Source organism: Leishmania martiniquensis, chromosome 36 (assembly GCF_017916325.1).
Source record: "Leishmania martiniquensis isolate LSCM1 chromosome 36, whole genome shotgun sequence".
In the NCBI taxonomy this organism is placed as follows: Eukaryota; Euglenozoa; class Kinetoplastea; order Trypanosomatida; family Trypanosomatidae; genus Leishmania; species Leishmania martiniquensis.
The window spans coordinates 692,584-713,234 of NC_090171.1; the positions used below are offsets into that span (position 1 = coordinate 692,584).

Sequence of the window (20,651 nt, forward strand, 5' to 3'; positions counted from 1 at the left end):
GTCCATTCTTCACGCACAGGGCTAGTGTCGATGAGGTCACCAAACTGCAGGAGACCAGAACAAAGACGGCACCGCCCGGCCAACGACAATCGGGAAAAAAAACAAGAGTAGCAGGTGATGCAACGTATGGTGTCGCGATCGCCCACACAAAGGCATCTTCTCCCCCCTCCCCCTCCTCCTTGGAGCGCTGTCAGACACTGCCGGCACGCAGTTCACACGTCCTCGCATGCTTTACCGAGATCATCGCTCATGCCAAGAAGCCAGAGTTCGCCCACTCCGCCGCCGCAGCGCTGTTGATGGGCTTCGCCTCGTCCCAAGGGCCGTTGATTTGGGTCTTTACGCTGCTGTGCATGCGGACAAACAGCCACGGAATGCCAAACGATATCATCAGCACTGCGACGGTGTACAAGATGGCCAAAATCGGGATCTGTGTCAGGCACCCGATCGCCAGGCCAACGAGGCCGAAGGTGATGGCAACGTGAGCAGTAAAGGAGTTTAGCTTGATGAGGTGCCGTACGATCGGAGAGAGCGAGAAGCACATAATGCCAAAGCAGATGAGGGCCCCACTCGCTAGCGGGTTGGAGATTCGCGAAGCCATGAGCGTCACGCAGCAGATAGCCATGTTGACGGAGAGGTTGGGGTCGAAGCGCTCGGTGTAGGCGTTCAGGTAGCTGTAGTCGGTCAGCAATACGTGCAAAGACATGGTGAGAATGGACAGCGTCACGATGGTGTCGTTGCTGTAGGTGACGGTGAGGGTGCTCAAGATGGGGCTGAGCAGGGTCAGCATCGTGACGAGGCTGATGACCTGCCTGCCGAAGTTCCATGCGTGAAAGAGCCATCGTGAAGGCGGCCGCTGCGGTGGTGGGCAGCGTGTGCAGAGGCTGACGGGTCGCTCCGCGGTCGCCTTACAGGCGTCTTGGTGGCATTGGTAAATCACGTAGCACACCAGAGATGCAAGCACGCTCAGTGCATCGATCCACACAAGCGAGTACTTGCCGATGGCATTCGTGAAGACACACATGAAGGCGTGGCAGAACAGCACCACAATGGAAATCTCTTGTGTGATGGCGAGGGTGTTGATGACGACATTCGCGTACTCGTAGTTCTTGATGTCCTTGTTATGACTCAGCTCCTCCAAGAACTGCTGCGGGTCGACGTAGTTATCCTCGAACGGCTGCCGCTCATAGAGCACCTTACGCCACGAAGGGCTACCATTGGTGATGATCTGCTCAGACGGCACGCGGTCGTGCTCGGATTGTGGGCCGTAGAGCTCTGCCTCATGAGAGCGGCAATCATCCTCTCCGCTTTCCGTGGGGCTGCTTTCCTCCTCGGTTGATGCCGCCCGGCGGCCTGCCTCAAGCTGCTGATGCGAAGAGTCGAGGGCCTCGCTGGAGGAGAAGAGCTGTGACATGATGGAAGCGCATCAAAAGCAAGAGGATAGTTGATGGAAGGAAGAAGGGAAAGCGCACGCGTGGAATGAACGCGGTGAAAAACGAAAAGGCGAAACTGAGGGGCTTCGAGTTCGTTGTTGTTGCTCAATGTGTGTGGGGGGGGGGGGACGGAGAGATCCGAGGGCAGCAAAGCCGCGCAGGAGAAGAGGGAGAGGGCGCTTCTGGTGCGAGAGGTGCGTTATCCCTCCTTTGATCAATTCAGCTACGCCTTCGTATCGATGCGAGCGCGTTCGCGCACGTGTCTGTGACTGTAGGAAAAGAAAAAAGCGTGGGGGAGTTTTCTGGAAGGTGCCAGGCATACCAAAGAGAAACAGAAAAAGGACGTGTTGGGCGCTACGTGGTGCCGCAGGTGAAAGCAGCAGCGCCCAACATGAGAGAGACGCCAATACGAGGCATCTGAGTGGCGTGCAGCTGGGGAGGTGCATTCATTGATGACGGCCTGCGGCCACGCGAAGACGCGGTGCTCGATGGCGTTTGTATGGAATCGCTGACCTCGCCCTGCCTTCAAGCGAATCGATGGCGACAGAGAAGCTCTGTCAGCCGTTTCGTAAGGATGGCGTACGAGATGCTGACGGGCTGCAGCCCATGCGTGCACATCGCTCCCCCTCCCCCGGGGAGAGAGGAAGGTGTCTCTTATAGCAGAGTCGCGCAGAGGGGCTCTGATAAAGATATATGGGGAAAAAAGAGATCGACGCTGAGGCGGATTTGCGGGAGGTTCCACTTCACTCGCGTCACGCGGCATTCGCCTAAAAAACCTACGCGGTGCCTTTTTTTCATGCCACCGGCTTAAGCCCTCATAACCGTCCGTGTATCTATCAGAGGGCCCATGCGTGTGTGTGTGTGTGTACGTGTCTGTTCACGACCCTGAGAACTGCCGTGTCAGCGCCACAGCGCCAAACTTCGCCTCGCTCTTCCCATTCATCCAGGCGTCCAACTTTCCCTGAGGTCTTCTCACTATCGCCACAAGGCATCTGCTTCCGCCTTACAGCAATGAGGACGTAGCCGAGTCGGGGGGAGCCTGTGGCGCCACATAGAAAAGCTACGCCAGTATGGAGCGCAGCAGCAACAGTCGCCCAGAATCCGTGCCCGCCACCACCACTTGCAGGCAACATGGGTGTGCTGAGACACTAGAAACAACCTCCTCTGCTCCCACTGGCACCGCCTTGAGCACCTCCAAGAACAAGGAGTGCAGGTAGAGTATGCACGAGGTGTGATGGCCAACGTGCGTGTCGCGGGCAGGCGCATCAGCGCTGCGCCCGCAACGCGCGGTGGCGAAGGGTTGGCATGCGAGCAGAAGACACTGGCCTGCGGTGGTGGCCCAAGTCGTCACGCGACCTGGTGGTGAGAAAGTGCGCAGCGCAGCACCGTTAAGGCTGTACTGGTACACCTTCTCATCCTGGTGCGAGAGAAACACCACGTTCGGCACGTAGCACGCTGTCTGCAGCAGCACACGGTCGATCGGGACGCCGCTCGGGTGCCGAATGGTGCGGTCCAGTGTCCCAGTGCTCAGCGAGTGCAACATCAGGGTGCCGTTGAGAGAAGCGGTGGCGACGATGTCCAGTGTGCTGCTCACGTCCACCGCTGACGGCATGTCCTCGTGCCCGCGGATAGTGAAGAGCAGCCCCACCTCCAACCGATGCCGCGCTTGAAGTTGGCAGGACCACACAGCAAAGGTAGTGTCCTCGGCGCCTGTCACGAGATAGCGACTGTCCTCGCTGCGGGCGACGAATGCGACTCGTCCACGGTGTGCACGCAGGCGCACATCGCTGCTCGCACCAGAGAGAGCACGAATCACGACAGAGTTGTCGAAGAGACCGCCCAGCACCAGGAATACTTCGTTCTCGTAGCACAGTAAGGCAGAACTCTCCTCCGTGCAGGAGCCGTCCGCGTACGGCGAGTTATTCGGAATGACACCGGCAGGGATAGGTGCAAGACGCCGCTCGCAATCCTCGCTAACATCGAAGCTGGGCCTATCTTTGAGGGGTGGCGCGGCAGGGCTCGGGATAGGCGACACTGGAAGGGAGGTCACTGGGCAGAGTGGCACGGCAGCCGCGGTTGCGTTCGTATGACTGGACAAGTGCGAAGCACTCGGCTCCGTCTCCGGTGAGGGCGAGCCGCCGCCGGCGTCGCCGTCACCGACAGACACACCTCGCACCTGCCACGCTGCGGCGGTGGACGCAGTAGAGCCAGGCGGTGGCGCTGCAGGACAAGTTGTCGACGCCGTCTGCGGCACCGACGATCGGCGAATCAGGTCGAGGTACATGCGCAGCGAGGCTGCGGCACCGTTTCCGGCCACCACCAGTACTCTGTCCGTGGGCATCACCGTCGTGCGCGCCACTCGTGCGCAGCCCCAGCGCGGTGCTATTACCTTCACCTGGATGAGGAGTTGCAGCGGGTCGGCCCACTCCCACGCCAGTCGCGGCTGGTGAGGGCGTCGGAAGAGTTGGATGGGAGTTTGGCCAATGTTGTCGAGCGAGTCCACGAGGAGCTGCTGATCCACTGCGCCTGCCTCCCGGCTGCGGTCGAGCTCCTCGTACGAGTGCCAGTTAAACACATTCAGCGCGTCAATGGCGTCCTTTCCGCGTTGCTTGTACCCAAAGACGAGATCGATCCACTCGTGCAGGTGGGCCGACACGTGCGCGCTCTCGAGCGCCTCGCGCATGCGGTAGACAAAGGTGAATGGGTCATTGTGCGCCCACGGCGGGAGCTGCAGGTCGTCCATTGGGGTGCGGTCCTGTCGCCGACCAAAATCGACGTGGTTCTCGTTCATGCACAGCTCCGGCAGGTAGTACAGCTCTGGAATCAGCTCACGCACATCTTGGCTGCTCGTCATGACTGCTTTGTAGGTGGCCTGCACAGAGTGAAACATGCGGTCGGCGTGGTCGAAGTGGCCGCCCTGCAGGAGAATCGCAAGGGTCGTGAAGGGCGGTAGCCGGATGAGAAAGTAAAGCGTGATGGCTGGAGAGCTGTAGTGAGTGAAGTAGTGAGACGGAACGTCGCCGAGGTTTCGCATCTCCATGTAGCGCTGCCGTACCGACTCGCGACGGTCGTCGCCGCCGCAGGCGCCCATCGGCATGGACAAGTCGCGGAAGCTCGCCGGGTTGGTCAGGTCCAGCACCTCACTCGTGTAGTCAGCAAGAACCCATGGGAACACAGGGTACTGCGTCATGTCGTTCAATGTTCGCCCCGCCAGTACGTTCAGTACGAGGAGGTAGTCGAAGTTTGACAGCAGGTGGTTGCGCCACAGCGCCATAGCACGCAAGCGCAGCGGCTCTCGGCGCGGGTTCTCCTGCAGCACGTACGCGCTTCGCCGGTTAACGCCGCCGGTGCCCTCGTGAAGTAGGGCTGGAAGCGCCGCAGAGGCCGTCTCGGACGCGTCTTGCAGATAGGGCGATGCCGTAAACATGTAGCTGCTGTGCTTGCCACACCGTACCGCTTGCAGCGCTGCGTTCATCGTGGTGGGGTCGGCAAAGTTCACAAAGCAGCTACGCCGGTCGCGTGTCCAAATCTCAAGCGCGGTGCGGCGCATGCGGAAGCGGCGGGCGGGGGCGATCTGCGTGATGTGGCTGAGATAGAAGCTAAAAGGGCGCGGGCGCAGCACGTACGCCTTCGCCTCCTCAGCAACCACCTGGTTGTACGCCTTGTTGACGTCGTCGATAAGTACAATTACCTCCGGGCCGCGCACGGTGAAGCTGCCGCTCCAGCAATGCATCATGTACGGTATCTCGCACGGCACAGAGAGAAGAGACGGGGATGAAGAGATATCGTCCCACTTCGAGACGGGCGCTGGGCCGACACACTTTGGCACTCCCGCTACCTCCTTTTGCGGGGCCGGGTACTCGTCGAGCGAGGCCGCTGTCGCAGCGGACAGGTTCGTGCCGCTAAGGCTGACGTTTTTCATATCCTCCTCCAGCCCGGCGTCGTCGTCATCCATCGCGTGCAGCAGGACCCCTTCGCCGCCGCGAAGACGGAGACGCGAGACACAGCTGGTGCTGGCGCTCACGTCGACGCCAGAAGCCAAGCCGTCACCCCTATCACTCGAACTTCCAACGTTCGCGCCCTCGTCTCCCCCATGTGCATCCCTAGCCCTGAAGCTGGTGCCGTTGGCATAGGACGAATCGTCGCAAAACAGCGAGCTTGGGGATGAGTTGGAGGTTATCGCCTTCCCACTGTAGTCGGTGCCGTCACGGTCGTGAACGAGTTTGCGACGCACCAGGAACTGCTGCTCCTGTGCAGAAAGCTTTACGTATTTGAAGATGTGGTAAAGATTGGCCTCCTCTACAGACCAGATGGTACCCCGCAGCGCGACAGTGAAGCGGGCCCACGTGCTGGCCCGCGCCGCCGCGGTGGCCCGGCTCGCGGCAGACGGCAAGAAGAGTCTTGTGGAGGGGGCAGTGTAGAGGTCGTCGGCGACCACCCCGTGTCGCCCTTTAGGGTCGGCAGCGGCTGTGCAGCTACCTATCTCGCCATTGGCGTCCGCCGCATTGGGGGCGCTCATGGCGGCCATGAGTGTGTGTATGTTGTCTTGGACGAGCCTACGAGACATGGTGTTCTCCGCAAAGAGCTCTCGCAGCCGGCGATACGACACCTCCTGGTCCGACCAGAACTTCGTAGCCAGCGCCTTGTTGGTGGACTGCTCCCGTTCGAGGGCGAGTAGGCACCGCTCCGCAAAGGCGTTGTAGTCCACACGTGATGCCACCTCAGCGAAGGCCTCGACCGTGCGGCGCGGGTTGGCTCGGTGATCACAAAGCCACTGCAGCGTAGGCACGCCAGCTGTGAATATTTCGCCGGTAAGGTCCTCGAGGAAGGTCGCGCCCGAAGATGCACGGCTTGTGCCGCTACCCCGCGCCTCGCTGCCAACCTCCGCAGAGTCTTCGTGCGCAGTGCGAGGGAGCCACCCAGCCGCCGCTAAAAGAGGAGACTTCCACGAGAGAGGTGACTGAACACCACGTCTGCTGCTCGGTGCGGAAGCAAAGGCGGGCATCTGCGCGAAGGAATACCGAAAAATCTCCACGAGTGACTTGAGGCGATCCACAAGAGTGGCATTCGCGCTGAGGTGCGTTGAGGTGTCGCCGTACTCGGCCGCGTGGAGGCGCCGCAGGAGCAGGTTGTGCAGACAGTAGATGAGCATCATCGTTATCGCGATTGGGGAATGCTCGCGCGCGTCCTCTGCATTCATCGCGCGCTTTAGAAGCAGAAAGCCGCCGCCGCGCTGCCTCCGATCGATGCGACGCGCAAACGCATCCGTCAGCGCCAAGACGCTGCTCAGGGCCGTGCTGGAGCGCAGTGTCATTTGGCAAAGCACTTTGAAGAGTCTTCCAAAGAGGCGGAGCATGCCGCCCCTCAGCACCACTGGACTGGCCCCCCCGCTCCCTGCCCCAACGCCAACCCCAGCGACGTCACGGCCAGTGGCATCCGTGGGGCTCTTAGCACTCGTCCCTGCGGGCGCGCCAAGGACGACCGACCACAGTAGATCCCCCGGCCTCCCACCACCGCCGTTACCTGAGCCAATGACCGAGTCGGCAACACCGATGGAGAAGCTCGTAGCGTTGCCGTTGCTGCCGAGATGTAGCAAGGCGCTGTGACTGCACAACAGCTCAGCGCACTTCACGGCGAGTGGGAGGTGCAGCCATCGGTTGTCCGGGTTACGGAGAAGAGCGCGCCTCACGTTGCCGTGGGGGTCGTCGACCTCCCCGGCGTAGTATACATCGCTTTTCGCGAAAGCGCCAGGCGGTTCGTCTGCCGCCCGCACCAGTGTCAGCTCCTCCCACTCCGCGTACCCAACACGACCAGGTAGATGCATGGCGAAGCCCTCTCCGCCCGACGCAATCCTGGAAGGCGTGAGCGGCGACAACATGAGCGCCGCGTTGTCCGCCATCGCCGCCTTGCGCCTCAGGGGCAAGCCGGCGTGGAAGAGAACGGTCTCCACCACGCGAAAGAAATGGCACAAATTCACGACGGCAGTGGCACTGCCGAGCCCGACGAACGGAAACGGGGCAGATGGGGGTGGCGCGCCCGGTTCGCCGCCGCTGCCAGTGCCGCATCGCCGCCTCCCAGGCCACGACGCTGCCAAGCGGCTGCGGTAGCGGTCAGCGACGCCACACAGCACCTCATGCAAGAGGCGGTGCAGCCGTTGCTCTGTCAGGTACGCCACCATCAGCTCCAGCTCGGTGGTCGCGTACGCTTCGTGCAGCAGCACTTGGTAGATGGTGTAAGAGAGGACCATGGAGGTCGTGGTGAAGGCGAGACCAGACTCAGGTGAAGGCGGCCGCTCCCCTGCGGCAGGGCCCTTGGGAACCAGCGAGGAGCTCGCGGCGGAGGGCGCCCCTGCTTTCCGGTACGCACCTGCCTCCTCCGGCGCGTAGAGTACAGGTGCAGGCAACAACTCGGACGACGACTCGAAAAGGCCCACCACTGACACGTACCAGCCGCGAACGGTGATGACACGTCGCCACGCCTGGGCGTCGCTCTTGAGCAGCACCGCCATGTCGGTTAGTACATATTCCCTGAGCTTTGCGTCGGCGCTGCGCCTCATCAGCATTAGCAACGGCAGCAGCACCGCTGGAAACCGAATCGTCTGCGACTCGTCCAGGGGCACGTACTGCGTAGGAGGGGTCAGCACGTCGAACCGCCCCACCAAGCCACAGCGCAGCGTCAGGTACACGGACAGACTAACGGGAAACTGCTGCAGCACATCTTTCAACCACGACAGCGACACCTCTTCCACAACGTGCACGACAGTGTCCTTGCTTGACAGCAGCACCGGGTTCATCAGCTCCTGCGTGCGCTTCGAGCGGAACACCATGAAAAGAAGCTGAAGGAGGCCTTCCAGTCGCACCTCCTCCGACAGCGCGGAGGTGAGATACGGCATCAGACTCAAAACGTAGTTCTTGCGCCCCAGCAGCTGCACCAGATACGGCGTGGTGCTCGCCACGAGAAGCCGGCGAACGCGACGCAAGAGTCGCACCTGGATAGAAGGTACGGGGCACATTACGTGCAAGTTTCCCACCAAGTACTGCAGCGCCTCGGCATCGCCAAGGGTGACAGGCGCTAAGGTGAGTGCCTCAAAGTAAGCCACCCACTGATCCTCCAAGTCCTGCAACGAGCGCGCCGGCGGTGAAGACGAGGAGGAGGAGAGCGAGGACGACGAGGACGCCCCAGGTGCGCTGCTAGCCAACACCGAGAGGGGATGCGAAGTGGACGAAGAAGGCGAGGGCAGCCCGCGCGTCTCGGCATGCGGTGCTTGTATTTGTACCAGAGTGTCATCCTGTGCCGCCTCTTGCGCGCTCGCCTCCTCGGCTGTCACGCGCAGCAGCTCCGCCGCGACAAACATGGATGCGCCCAGGGCGCGCAGGCAGGGCAATGCGTCAGGGTGCGCGCTCAGAAAAAAGCGCTGCGCGTTCACCCACGCTAGCTGCACCGCGCGGGGAGCGGCCAGAATGACGGCCGAAGAGAGGAACAAATTCGTCAAGGCGTCCTCGAAGAGCCGCGGGAAGGGGACCAGCGCCTCAAGAAGCTGCGTGAGAGCTGCTGGCACGTCCACTTCCAGCGAGGGACCCAGCAGCTGCAGTACCTGGCCAAGGAAAACAAAAAGCCCTTCCTCAGCCATCTCATTGCGGATCGCCTCTGCAGAGGCCAGTCGCAGCACCAGCCCCAGCACTCGCAGCACCGAGGTATTGATCTTGTCCCTTGCTCTGCCAACGTGGACGGCGGCTGCAGCCGTCTTGACCGCTCTGGTAGATGAAAAGGGCGACACGCGCGGCTCTCGGTGGGTAAGGGTGCCAGGCGGTGCCGCAGCAACGAAGCCCCGAGAGGAGATTGGAAGGCTTGGATTCACCAAGAGGACACAGAGGGGCATCAGCACGCTCGGTAGTGCCCCCAGAACACCCATTGAATCGACCACACTTTGCGCACGGCATACGAGGGAGCCTTCCAGAGTGAACAGCCGACTTTCTCGGCCAGAGCGACCACGCAGCACGGCAGACAGGTTGTAGAGATGGCCGCGGTCACTCAGCCGCGTGTCGACGCAGACGACAGCCCGCTCGGCCAGCCACTGCTCGGCTTCCACCACGCCGCCGGCGCTCTCCGACGCGTGTGTTCCTGAACGACGGCCAGGGGTAAGGGAAATCGGACGTAGCGGCGGAGTTGTGACCGACGAAGACGACGACATCCACGCAGCAGCGTCCGCCAGGCCCGCTGTCGCTTGTAGAACCTCACGGTCGCGCTTGGGTAGCACGTACGAAAAAAAGTACGCCGTGGACACTTGACCGTAAAAGGCGTGCGCCACACTGAGCTGCTCCACCTCGTGGCCGAGGCACCCCACGTAGAGGTAGCCACGGGACATGAGGGGGTAGGCCACCTGCGGAATGGCTGCCGCCTCAACGCCGTTCATAAAAAGCACGATCTGGCCGCCAGGCGCTGCGGTCAAGGAATCTGCCTGTCGATGACACACGCACAAATGCGTCCACTCACGCAGCAGCGGCGGCCCGGGCAGATAGGCACGAAGCTCCTGTTGCTGCTGATTGCGGTACTGCACAAAGAGACGTCCCGTGTTCTGCTCCGCCATAAGCGCCAGCAACGTCGCACGGTCGGCGGTGCGGAAGGAGAAGATGCAAGCGCAGCAGTCGCGCTGGTGCCGCGCCGCACCTCTGCCATCACTCTGCCCGGACACATTCTGCAAGGTCACCTCGCCCTCCCATCGCAGGTGAAGCGCAACAGAGTAGCCTTCCAGAGGGAAGTCGGGTAGCGCTGCACGAAAGCCAACAAGACCACGGCCGCGGTGGAAGGCAACGAAGTGTTGCGGGCCGCGTAAGTTCGCGGGAGAAAGTGTCCCGCGGAGCGGCTGTTGCGCAGCCTCGCTCAGTAATTGCAGGATAAGCGGCACAAGCGCCTGGCGGTCACGCTGGCGCCTTGAATGAATCACCAGCATTAGCAGCTGCTTCAGCTGCCGCACGTCGATGTGGAAGCGAGTCAACAAAACAAGGAGGCGGACGAGCACAGCATTGAGCCGGGAAAGCGCCACTGCATCTTTGGAAGGAGAGGGCACCTGCAGCTCTGCAGACTCTGGCAGAGACGCCACCACCGGCAGCAGCTGAGTCAGCACATCGTGCACGGGAGAGCTGGCAGCCAAGTAGAGACTAGTGTAGCAGCACTCGACAGTACGGGTGAGGGAGACCAGCAGCTTGCGCAGCGCTGCCTGCTCGGCTTCCGTCCATGAAGTCAGAAGAGTAAATCGGCGTAGCACAGCAGCCAACAGCAACGGATTCTGCAGAGACCACGTCCACGGCTCATCACGGCGGTCGGGGTGCCGCTGCTCTGCCGCATCCTGGGCGCCGCTTTGATCGTTGCCATCAAAGAACGCATCCACGGCGTCAACCGACTCGTATGCCAGGTAGGAGCACAACCGCACCACCCCGCACGTGTCGCTTTCACTCATGGAGAGAGGAAGAGGGGGCGCCCCACTGCTGCTCGTTGTACCCCACGCGTTGGCGATACAGCTCACCAGCGCCTCTTCGTCTGTGGCGGCGCGGTAAAGAATCCCACGCTGCGACGGGTTCGCTTGTGTCATGCCCACGAGTACTACTGCAACTAGCCGCACCATCTCGCGTGCCGAGCGAGAAGCGGCGGGAGCGTGCGTTGCTGCCCTCGCCGCCTGCGCTGGCGAGCAGTCTGGCGCCATGGATGCATCCGATGCCGAGATGAGAAAGGATACCGGGAAAGGAGGCGAAAGCGCCGCCTCCGCTGCATCCGCTTGGTGCACTGGAGGCGATGGTGACGAGGTGGCACGGTCGTCCGCCCCCTTCCACGCCTGGGCGAGTCGATGCAGGAGGAGTCCGTATATATGGAGCCCGCCCTCTTCACTCGCCTCGTACAACGCCCTCTGTAGCGTGCGAAGTGGCAGCAGCTCGCCATGAGACGCGCCAGCGTCAATACGTCGCAAGCCACCCAAGGCTCGAAACGCCGTTTCCAGTGCACTAAGCACGGTACGCAGAACAGCCTGGCGCGCCCCTTCGTCAGCAGACGTCTCGGGCACCCCACGCATCCCAGACGTGATGGCATCCGGCGTCGCAGCACCACTGACCTCGGGTGTGCGGCCGTTCACACACGCACACAACGTTCTCCAGACACCCTCGCAGAGTCTCCGGTAGTGCCGCGGCACTGTGCGCATACCTGCTGTGGCGCTGACGCTGCTGGAGCTGTCAGAGGGCAGCGCCGTCGGCATCGATAGCTCCCTCATGTCGCCACTCATATCCACGGTAGTGCTGGAGCCGACGAGTGGTTGGGATAAGAGGGTCTCCAGCAGCCGCTGCCCATCTGAACGCAGCAAAGGATGCCATAGTAGCGGAAACAGCAGCGAAGTGGCGCAGTTGGCTGCCATGTACGCACAAGCTGCCGGGTCGTTGATGAGAGTTCGTGCTGCCCGCATCGCCAAGGCGTACGAAACAGCGCCGGCGCGTTGCATTGCGGCGGCGGTGCCAAGAAGATATTCCACAGCTCCAGAGCGAACAAGCGCACCACACACCGCTGTCGCCGCGGCTGGCGTAGTCCTCACGCCCGCCACCCCTCGCTCGTCAGACTCGACGCCGGCTCCGCACTCCGGCTCCGCATGGGTCGGAAAAAAGGCACCCGCGCCGGGCACCGTTGCTGCTGCAGTCAAGAGAGCGAGAAGGCAGTCGCACCAAAGGCGACGCTGACCATGGGCAAATGCGCGGCCAAACGGTGAAGCGGACGCCGAAGCTTCCCGAAAGACCCCCATCAGCGCCACCACAGTTTCTGCTATGAGCTGCTCCTCGCCGACGGGTAGCGCTGTTTCTCCGCGACTGCTGCCGTGCGCGCGGTGGTATGATACCCCCGGGCCCGCAGACGTGCCGCCGCCCTGCACGTCGGGCGGCTGAGCGATCTCCTCACCGGCGCCTGAGCGAGGGTCACAAGCGTGCAGCTGCAAGCAGCATGAGAGAAGGTACAGGACAACATGGGAACGCTGCCGAGACGCACTGGCCCTCTCCACAGGCTCGACGCCACGACTGCACTCCAAAGAGTTGGCGGCGTCGACAGCGGCTGACGAGTCCATCGCGGTGAAGGCGGGTGCAAAGTGTTCGTCGTGAAGGAGAAGACGGAAGAGGCCGTGGTGCACCAAAGAGAGAATGAGCGGATCATCGTTGCTGCTGTCGGTGCTGATGATCTTGGAAAAGCTGCAGCGACGTGAAGACGGACTTGCAGCATTTTGTTGCAGCCTTCCAGATGCCAGGAGTGGCGGCAGCGATGCTGCTGAGAGCAGCGGTTGCGGCTGTGGCGCCTGCGCCGTCAGCGGCGGCGTGCTTGTCGCCGTAGAAGCGGGAGGGTCTGGGTACCGACGCGGTCTTACGGAGGGCGCGGCCGAATGCAACAGCGGAGGTGCGAGATCCGGCGGCTGCCGTGGCGCTGGAGGTGATGAGGGCGATGGCGGGGGCTCGCCATGGTGTCTATTGTGCGCGTCGAGACACCAAAGTGCGTGCTTGAGAAGAAGGTTATAAAGGCAGGAGGCAACGGGAAACGCCAAAGAGCCCGTGTAGCCGACGTCACCGCTGTTGCGGCACTCCTCAGCGTCCTCTGAGTGGACGCAGCATAGCGCTGGAGACCGCGATGGTGAGGTGAACAGTTCGACTGTGGCAGCAGCGGCGGACTCGGCTGAAGCGCCTGCAGCGCTCGAAAACGTCTTCAAGAGTGTCAGCTCCAGTTGGTCGAGGGTGTCAAGTGCGCGGCCTTTGAGCACCGGCGCGGTACCGATCAGGGGGGCAGCGCCACAGCTCGCGAGTGGCATGGGTTGCGGCGGTACGACACTGAGAGCCGAGGGAGCGGAACGCACGCGACGGCATTCAGTCAGCAAACCAAGGTAAGCATGCAGAAACTCATCCACATAGGAGTCGTTCGAGAGCGCGGTCAATGTAAGGGTCGATTGGCACGCGAGCGCTTGGTTGAGAAGGATGGGTACGCTCTCTGCCGCCATCCCGTTCGCCGCAACGGCGCTCTCCCCGCCCTCACGGTCCCAGTGCGCCCTGTTGGCAGAGGCGATGACCTCGACGCCACGCATCCAGTCTTCCCACGCCTCCGAGGCCTTCAACGCCATCGCCCCCTGCAGCGGCGCCTCCTCGAATCGAGAGCCGACCACCTGGAGCGACATGACGAGTCCATCAAAGAAGAAGGAGTGGTCCATGATGTCCAAAACGGTCGACGCATTCTGCTGAAAAAGCGTCGTCAGCAGCACAAGGCCGCACGAGAGCTGGCCGAGCAGACGGAGCTGCCCAGTCGGGCGCCCGAATCGCTCTAGCGAAGAAGCTCGGTTGCTGTCTCGGCTACGTGCGGGTGAGGGTTGCGGCGACGTGAAGAAACGAGCACTCTTTGTCGGGGAGCAGAAGTCTGCGGCCACGTTAGCATGTGGTGGCGCGCTGCGGCTTTGAAGGCTTGAGGACGCTGGTGGCCATGTCGTCTCCGCCGCAGCGCGCGGGCCCCACGGCTTCTGCTCACTAGCAATGAAGCGAGCCAGAAGGATGCTTAGGGCGCTGAGTACCGGGTCAGCCGCTCTCCTCACCTGCTCTGATCGAAGCGCTGCGCCCGCAACGAAAGTGTAGCGCAGCAAGCGGGAGGTCAGCACCACAATAAGACCGAGATCGGAGTCCTCCTGCACTGGGCACCCTTCAATCAACACTGTGTGCACTTCACTGCTCGACTGCGCGTGCTCAAGAGTGCCCTTTGACGCGAATAGAAGAAGAGCCATCAAAGAACCTGCCACATCGTTGGATGCTGTAAGAGCACGTGAGGAGCCTGTGCTTGCCGTGTCACCTCCACGTCTACTGCTCGCGTCGCCCGCGGACAGGGACAGCATAGCGAGTGGAAGGCAAGAAGGCAAAACGTTGGCCTGATGAAGGAGTGCCGTGTTGCTTAGGCCAGTACATCGGCGCCCCTCTTCCTCCTCCGAGACCCCCGTAGTTGCTGGCGTAAAGCCTGCCACCGTCTCGCGGCATGCGCCAAAACGCGCGGTGGAAGCGGTGAGAAAAAGCTCCTCGATGGCCGTGGATGGAGCCGGAATACGATGCACCAAGTGCATCCAGTAGAGAAGAAGAGAAAGGAGGCGACACCCCTGCACCTCTACCACACCTGCAGGCACGGAGTGCAGCGTTCGCGGCTCCTCTCGCCTGTCAGCGCCTCTGGAAGACTCCTCGCCTTCTGGCATTGGTTTGGCCGCGGTAGCAGTGTCCGACGCGAGTGAGCACTCCGGCGACCCACGCGCGCGCATGAGGGAGCAGAGGCATCGCAGGGTGTGCGCGACACAAGATGTAGCTGCATCACCAAGGAGGTCGAGGTGGCTTCGCATAGTCGCCGCCTGCAGCTCCGTTTCGCAGGCGATGGCGACGAGAACGTGGCTGAGCTGCTGCAGGGATTCAACGAGACGAGCTGAGGCAATGGTGGAGCTGTCACGGCGAGCAGCGATCTCTACAGAAAGCGCCGCGGAGAGCGATGCAAGACATGCTTGCCAATGACGAAGCTGTACCAGAACTAGCAGAAATGGCAGCGGGGCTTCGTTGACCTCTGCGAGGGTAACCAACCGCTTCTGGGCTGAAGAGGTCGAGCGCAAGGTCGCGCCTGCCTGCTCGCCACGCGCGAGTTCCCGCGCTACAGGAGCCCGCTGCGGTATCAACTCCAGCGCTCTTCGAGTCATCGTGGCGGTCTGGCGTGAGACTAAAGGCGCGAGTGCCTCGTACATGGCCACCTGCGCCTTCGTGTGCGCCAGCAGAGTCTCCGCCGTTGCTTCCTGCACGCTCCCCTTCGGCAAAAAAGAGGAGGTGTCCGTCGTACGTGTATTTATAGTGGCGGATGGCTGAGAAAGATCAGATGTGGCTGAGGGATCCGTGGCCACGCTCTCAGCCGCAGGCAGATAACTGGCCAGCAGCCGGCCAAGTGGTGTGCGAGTCATGAACTCAGCATATGTGTGTCGGCGTTCTTGCAGCACCTGCTGAGCCTCTTCCTCTTCTCTCAGACGCGCACGGCGTGCCACTTCAGCCGCCAGGGCAGCGGAATCGTTACGAACGACGACCCCATCCGCCTCACTGCGGGTCCCTCTGAGGAGATCCAACAAGAAGTGATACATGCGTACTCACGAGCTGCTCATGATACCGCCGGCACCAAAGTGAGTCTCTCACGCGTCGGCGAGTGCGAACTGTGTCCCTCGCGATGTGAAGAGCTCCTTTGTCACCGGCTGCAGACACCCGGTGTGCGAGGTCGCCAGCGATGGTGGGGGCAGGCAGAAAAGGCAAGATATGTAGAAGGGGGGGGGTGACAAATAGGGCATGCGCTCCCGCATGTGTCCGCATGCGTGTGCATAGGAATAGTTCGTGTGTCGGTGGTGAAAGGCACGTGGAAAAGTTCTCAGAACTCCAATGCACGCGACAGCTCTCTATACCGCAGTGCGTGTTTTTCTTTCTGGAAGGAAAAAAGTGGGCCACGCAGACAAGAAGCGCCAGCCCCGTGGTCCTACGTTCTTGCCGGAAAGGTGACGGATTGCGCTGTGCGTTGCGCCGGTATCCACAGGGACGCGGGAGGTGCGACCGGTCAGTGTTGCAGTCCTCGTACCTCGATGGCACCCTCTGTCTATGAGGGTAGATGTATTTGCCACCCTAGTGCCAAGCCTACACACGGCAGCTTTAGGATAGGAGAATCAAGCAGAGAAAGAGAGAGAGGCCTGGACGTGGCTGGAGGCTCGAGGCAGGCCCGCCCGCGTACACTGCCGAGAGACGGAGTGCAGAGGGGAGAAGGGAGGCGGAGTTCCCTTCACCCTTGTCAATCGCCAAAGAGGGGGACTCAGAGGAAGGGGTGTGCCTTTGGGAAAAGGTAAAGGGCAAAAAAAGGAGGAGACGGCAACGACAGTAACTGTCAAGGCACGAGTCTCACTAGGTCGGAGTAGAGGCGCGAGAGGAGCTCCCGTCGGCGCTACACAGCGATGCAGAGCCGCACGCACGCTCACGAGGAGAGAGCCACCAACGCACCCCTACAGTGTCAGCTCGCACGTGCGACGGAGGGCGGCCGGCGCAGCGGCAGAGGAAAAGAATTTAAAAAGAGGAAAGAAAGAGAGATGAGAGTGAGGAGGAAGGGGTAGGTTGGCGACTGGGGCACATACGTTAAGGAATGATGTTCAAGTTGAGATGCAGCTGCCCGTTTTGCAGCGGCATGAGTGTGTGGGGCGCTGGTCTCGGTGTGCACCGCGCTTGTTGCAAGTACTCCGAGGCGCCAGAGGTGGTCTCTTTGCTGGTTGTTCGGGTGCCTGTATGTGTTGATACTTTCAGCATGCCGGGAAGGGCGAGAGAGACCCAGCGAGGCTGCACCCACGCCAAAGCGCAGCGAAGTGATCAAGGGAAAACAGAAGAGAGCTGTGTAGGTGCCAAAAGCGCTCTGTGCAAGAGAGGCGGAGGATCAGTAACGTGCGAGTTCACAAACGATGTCTGTGACCTCCTTCAGGCTCAGAAGTCGCGAGAGAAAGCCGAGGGACAACCGCAGAGAGAACCGCTGTGAGGGCGATACATGAGTGGAGCCGAGGGGTAGGAGGAGGAGAAGGGGAGCTAAAGGAAAGGGGGGGCTGAACAGACCCATGTGGAAAAGAGAAAGGGGGAAGTACACAAGGGGGGGAGCGGAGTGGAAATGGAAAAGTCCACGTGCAGATCGAAGGGAGGATGGCGAAACTGAGGAGGAAGAGAGACGTGGGCGGGAGGAGAGAGAGAGGCGGTACGCGAATCGAAGCTTCTCGCGCTCCTCTGCCCTCCCCCTTCCAAGGGGCTGCGGACATCCCCTTGCGCATGGGCGCGGGACATGCTGCTCCTCCCTCTCTGTGCGCCTCACCACCTCTTTTGCACCCAAATCAGGGGACAGAGCAGCATAGGCTCCTGTGTCAAGAGCTTCTTGATTGGACAGCGGAGGCGATCCTCGCCCACGCACCCGTGAAGAAAAGGCGAAATGAACACGCGAAAGGGCAACATGCGAAAAAAGGAGGGCTGCACCGCCCCTCCCGAAGGGCGCTGCTTACGCCAAGCTCGGCGGAGCGCACCAGGCACACAAGCACTCAAGAGTTGAAGTAGCGATAGGAGTAAAGGAAGCCCGTTGCCTCTTGAGCACTGCCGCTACCCCCCCTCGTTTGCCGTGACTTTCCCGCGGTGGAAGAGGGTGCGATCGTTTAGATAAGGTCTGTGTCGTTGTGATGGTATGCGCGCGCTCGAGCCGCTGCTGCTGCTGCATATTCTTGCGTCGAGGGGGGAGGATAGAAGGGCGCAACCGACACTCCTGACGCATCCATCGCACGCTCCGTGAGAGAGATCGGAGAGCCTGGAGGGGCACGTTGTATTTCGACCGGCGAAGCCGCGGCCTGATCGGTAGCGGTGGCCGACTCCGCATCCCCTGCTGCTGTGGCTGCGGACTGCGACACTGTGGCGGATGGCAGAGGTGTTTCAGTGACCTGGGTCACAGAGCGTGACAGAGGACTTTCCGTGGCAGATCCAGTCAACGACACCATCACCAGCGAAGTCGACGCCTTTAAAGCGGAAGGTTCTGGAAACGCTGCCAAGCTCGTCAATTGTACCGGCGCCGCCGAAATCGCGTCCACGTCCACGTTCACCTCGCACGCGAGCTCTGCAACGCGTTCACGCAGCAGATGAATCAGATCTTGCTGGGTCTCTCCATGTTCGACGTAGAAAGCGATCATGCGCTCCATCCCGGCAGCGCGTCCTTTCATTTCCGAGACGAGCTGAAGGCGCTCCGCCTCGTTTTTCTTCGCTGCACCAGAGACGGGCTTCGTGACGAAGGCAAACATGGCTGTCATTAGGTGCTCGCTGCACTTGATGAGGTTTCTCTCAACCTCCTTCTTCGACTCTCGCGAGGACTGCTCCACTTCCAGCCGGCGCCTGCGGAGTGCCGCTAAGCTGATATGCTTTTCCACGACAGTGATGTTCGCATCTACTTGGGACAGCTTCTCGTGCAGGTGCTGCAGGTGAGCCATCTGGCACAGGAACGCCTTTGAATCCCGCAGCGTGTCGCTCGAGTCCATCTGCCGCATGAGCTTCATCAGCTGTCGGACGAGGTCGAGGCTGTGGTGCACCGCCTCCTCCGCAAACACTGAGAAGACAGAGAACTCAAGCGTCGGGTACAGCCACTCCAGCAGCTTCAGCGCGTGCAGGAGGCCAGGAATGTAAAACATTCGCGCCTGGCCAGTCCCTCCAGTCGGCACGGATGGCTCAGCAGCGTACGCATCGGTGCCACAGCGGAGGTAGACGCGGGCAATCTCGCGCGTAGGGGTGCAGCGAGACACCGTTTGTCGCAGATAGACGCTTGTGCGGAAGACAAGGCGCTCCTGCGTATCCTGGATGAGACGAACCCACAGGTCCGACACGGCTTGCGAGTCCTGCACACCGGTGTTCTGGAGTAAGCTTACACGCTGAATGCTCTCCACTGTGCGGGCCAGCTCGCCAACGTCGTCAACGCACAGCAGCCGAGAGCGGAACATGCAGTAGATTTCCTCGGCAATACTCGGCACAAGCCGTGGAAGAAGGTGGGAGATGATGTCGTCCCTTAGCCACAGCCGCGTCAGGACATCCGACTCTGCCGCCAGTGAGCGCTGAAGCAGTCCGCATATGTGCTCAGCCAGCTGTGGAAGAGTGTGCGCCTCTGCCACGCCGGACAGCTGCTGCCGCGCAGCGTCACTGTCAGCCGGCGATTTCGCCCCCACGGCAGCAGCAGCGGCAGCGGCAACAGCGACGCTATCAGGCGTTTTGGGGTCGGGTAGCGAGCTCTGCTGCGCGTCGAGGTAATACCACAGCGCTAGCCAGTAGCGCAGCAGCGGCACCATGACGCCAACGCGCGCGTCGCGGTAGGAATCCATTACCTCCCGCATGCCGGGGTCCTCCTCCAGTCGGCCGCCCGCGGTCACCATCTCCTCCCCAAAGGCCTCCGCTCCGGTGTAGCCAAAGCCGCCCTGCCGCAGCTCAGCCATGCGCCGGAGCGATATGAAGTTGTCACCGGACTTCACGAATACGTCGTTCACAGAGGCCAGAAACTCTTCGAAGGATCCGGCCACGTCATGCGGGCGCAGCAGCAGCGACGGCGATGCGGGAGTCCCGGTGATGCGGCTGTCGCTTGGGCTCGCGCTGCCCTCCTGCGACACCTGCGTGGCGGCTTGAAACGCTGCCGAGGACAGTGTTTCAAGCTCCATTGTGCGAAACGACGTCCGCACTGCCTCTTTCAACGCCGCGCTGACCGTCTGCTGCGCCACAGCAAGCTTCATTGCATACGGCTTGGCAGACTTGTACTGTGCGTTCGTGGAGAGGAACTTCATCTCCTTGGCGATGTCCTGCAGCAGTGTGGAGAAGCGCGCCGAGCCGGGCTTCAGAAATGGGTTTCCCGCTTCCCTGCATAGGTCGTCGATGTGCGTGAAGTGGGCTAAGTTCTGCTCCAAGGCGTCGCGAACAAGCTCCAGCTTTGCTTTGCGCACCATCATGGCGGAGGCGTTGTGACTGAGATGGTCACTTTGCTCCTGCACCGACTCCGTCACGCGCTGCATCGCGGAGACGCTGCTCCGCACCTGCTCAAGTACCTGATAGCAATTTCCTGCCTGCGTCGCGCCGCGCTGCACTCGCGCCTGCCAAGATCGCAGGTCGGGCACATGCTCCTCAACCACTCGCAGAGCAGACCGATGAAGTTGCCCCAGCTCCTGCTGCTCGCGGAGTCCAGTCGAGTCGCAAGTGCATTGCGGCCCCGCGGCCGCAGCCGTTTCAGTATCTGATGAGCCTGCCACCATGGCGACGGCGTGCGCCGGCGACACAGGAGCCCGTGTCAGCGCAGCGGCGGTATCCCCCTCGCTCACCACGAGGTGTGCCGGCATGGGGAGCGGATAGCGGAAGCGGTGGTGCAGCGGCACAAGCAGCAGCTCCAGCTGGCGCATAAGCGATACCTCCTCGCCAGTGTCGCGGGTCGCGGACTCTGCCGCCATGCTGAGAAGAGCGCGTGTGAGGTACGCTGCTTTCTGTTGTTCGTTTTGTTATGTGTGTTGATTTCTTCTTCCGTCCTCGATGTGCAGAAATGGCAGAAGAGAAGCGGCGCACAGTGCTGCCAGAGAAGGGAGGAGAGGCGCATGAGAGGATGAACACAGTCAATCAAGAAAACGAGGATCTGCGCCGAGCAGGCCTA

At 61.5% G+C, this 20,651-nt stretch overlaps 3 protein-coding genes across 3 annotated transcripts; all 3 read right to left on the reverse strand.

Annotated features, from left to right (window-relative positions):
- Nucleotides 1-247: 247 nt before the first annotated feature.
- On the reverse strand, nucleotides 248-1,411 carry LSCM1_00173 (uncharacterized protein; the record flags this gene model as incomplete). The annotated part of the gene is made up of 1 exon (XM_067317826.1): nucleotides 248-1,411. One exon carries the CDS (start codon nucleotides 1,409-1,411, stop codon nucleotides 248-250), a length of 1,164 nt encoding a protein of 387 aa, XP_067173931.1.
- Nucleotides 1,412-2,490: 1,079 nt separating this feature from the next.
- Nucleotides 2,491-15,576, reverse strand: LSCM1_00174 (uncharacterized protein; the record flags this gene model as incomplete). Its single annotated transcript, XM_067317827.1, has 1 exon — nucleotides 2,491-15,576. The coding sequence occupies one exon, from the start codon at nucleotides 15,574-15,576 to the stop codon at nucleotides 2,491-2,493; it is 13,086 nt and encodes a 4,361-aa protein (XP_067173932.1).
- Nucleotides 15,577-17,649: 2,073 nt separating this feature from the next.
- Nucleotides 17,650-20,454, reverse strand: LSCM1_00175 (uncharacterized protein; the record flags this gene model as incomplete). The annotated part of the gene is made up of 1 exon (XM_067317828.1): nucleotides 17,650-20,454. The coding sequence occupies one exon, from the start codon at nucleotides 20,452-20,454 to the stop codon at nucleotides 17,650-17,652; it is 2,805 nt and encodes a 934-aa protein (XP_067173933.1).
- Nucleotides 20,455-20,651: the final 197 nt, after the last annotated feature.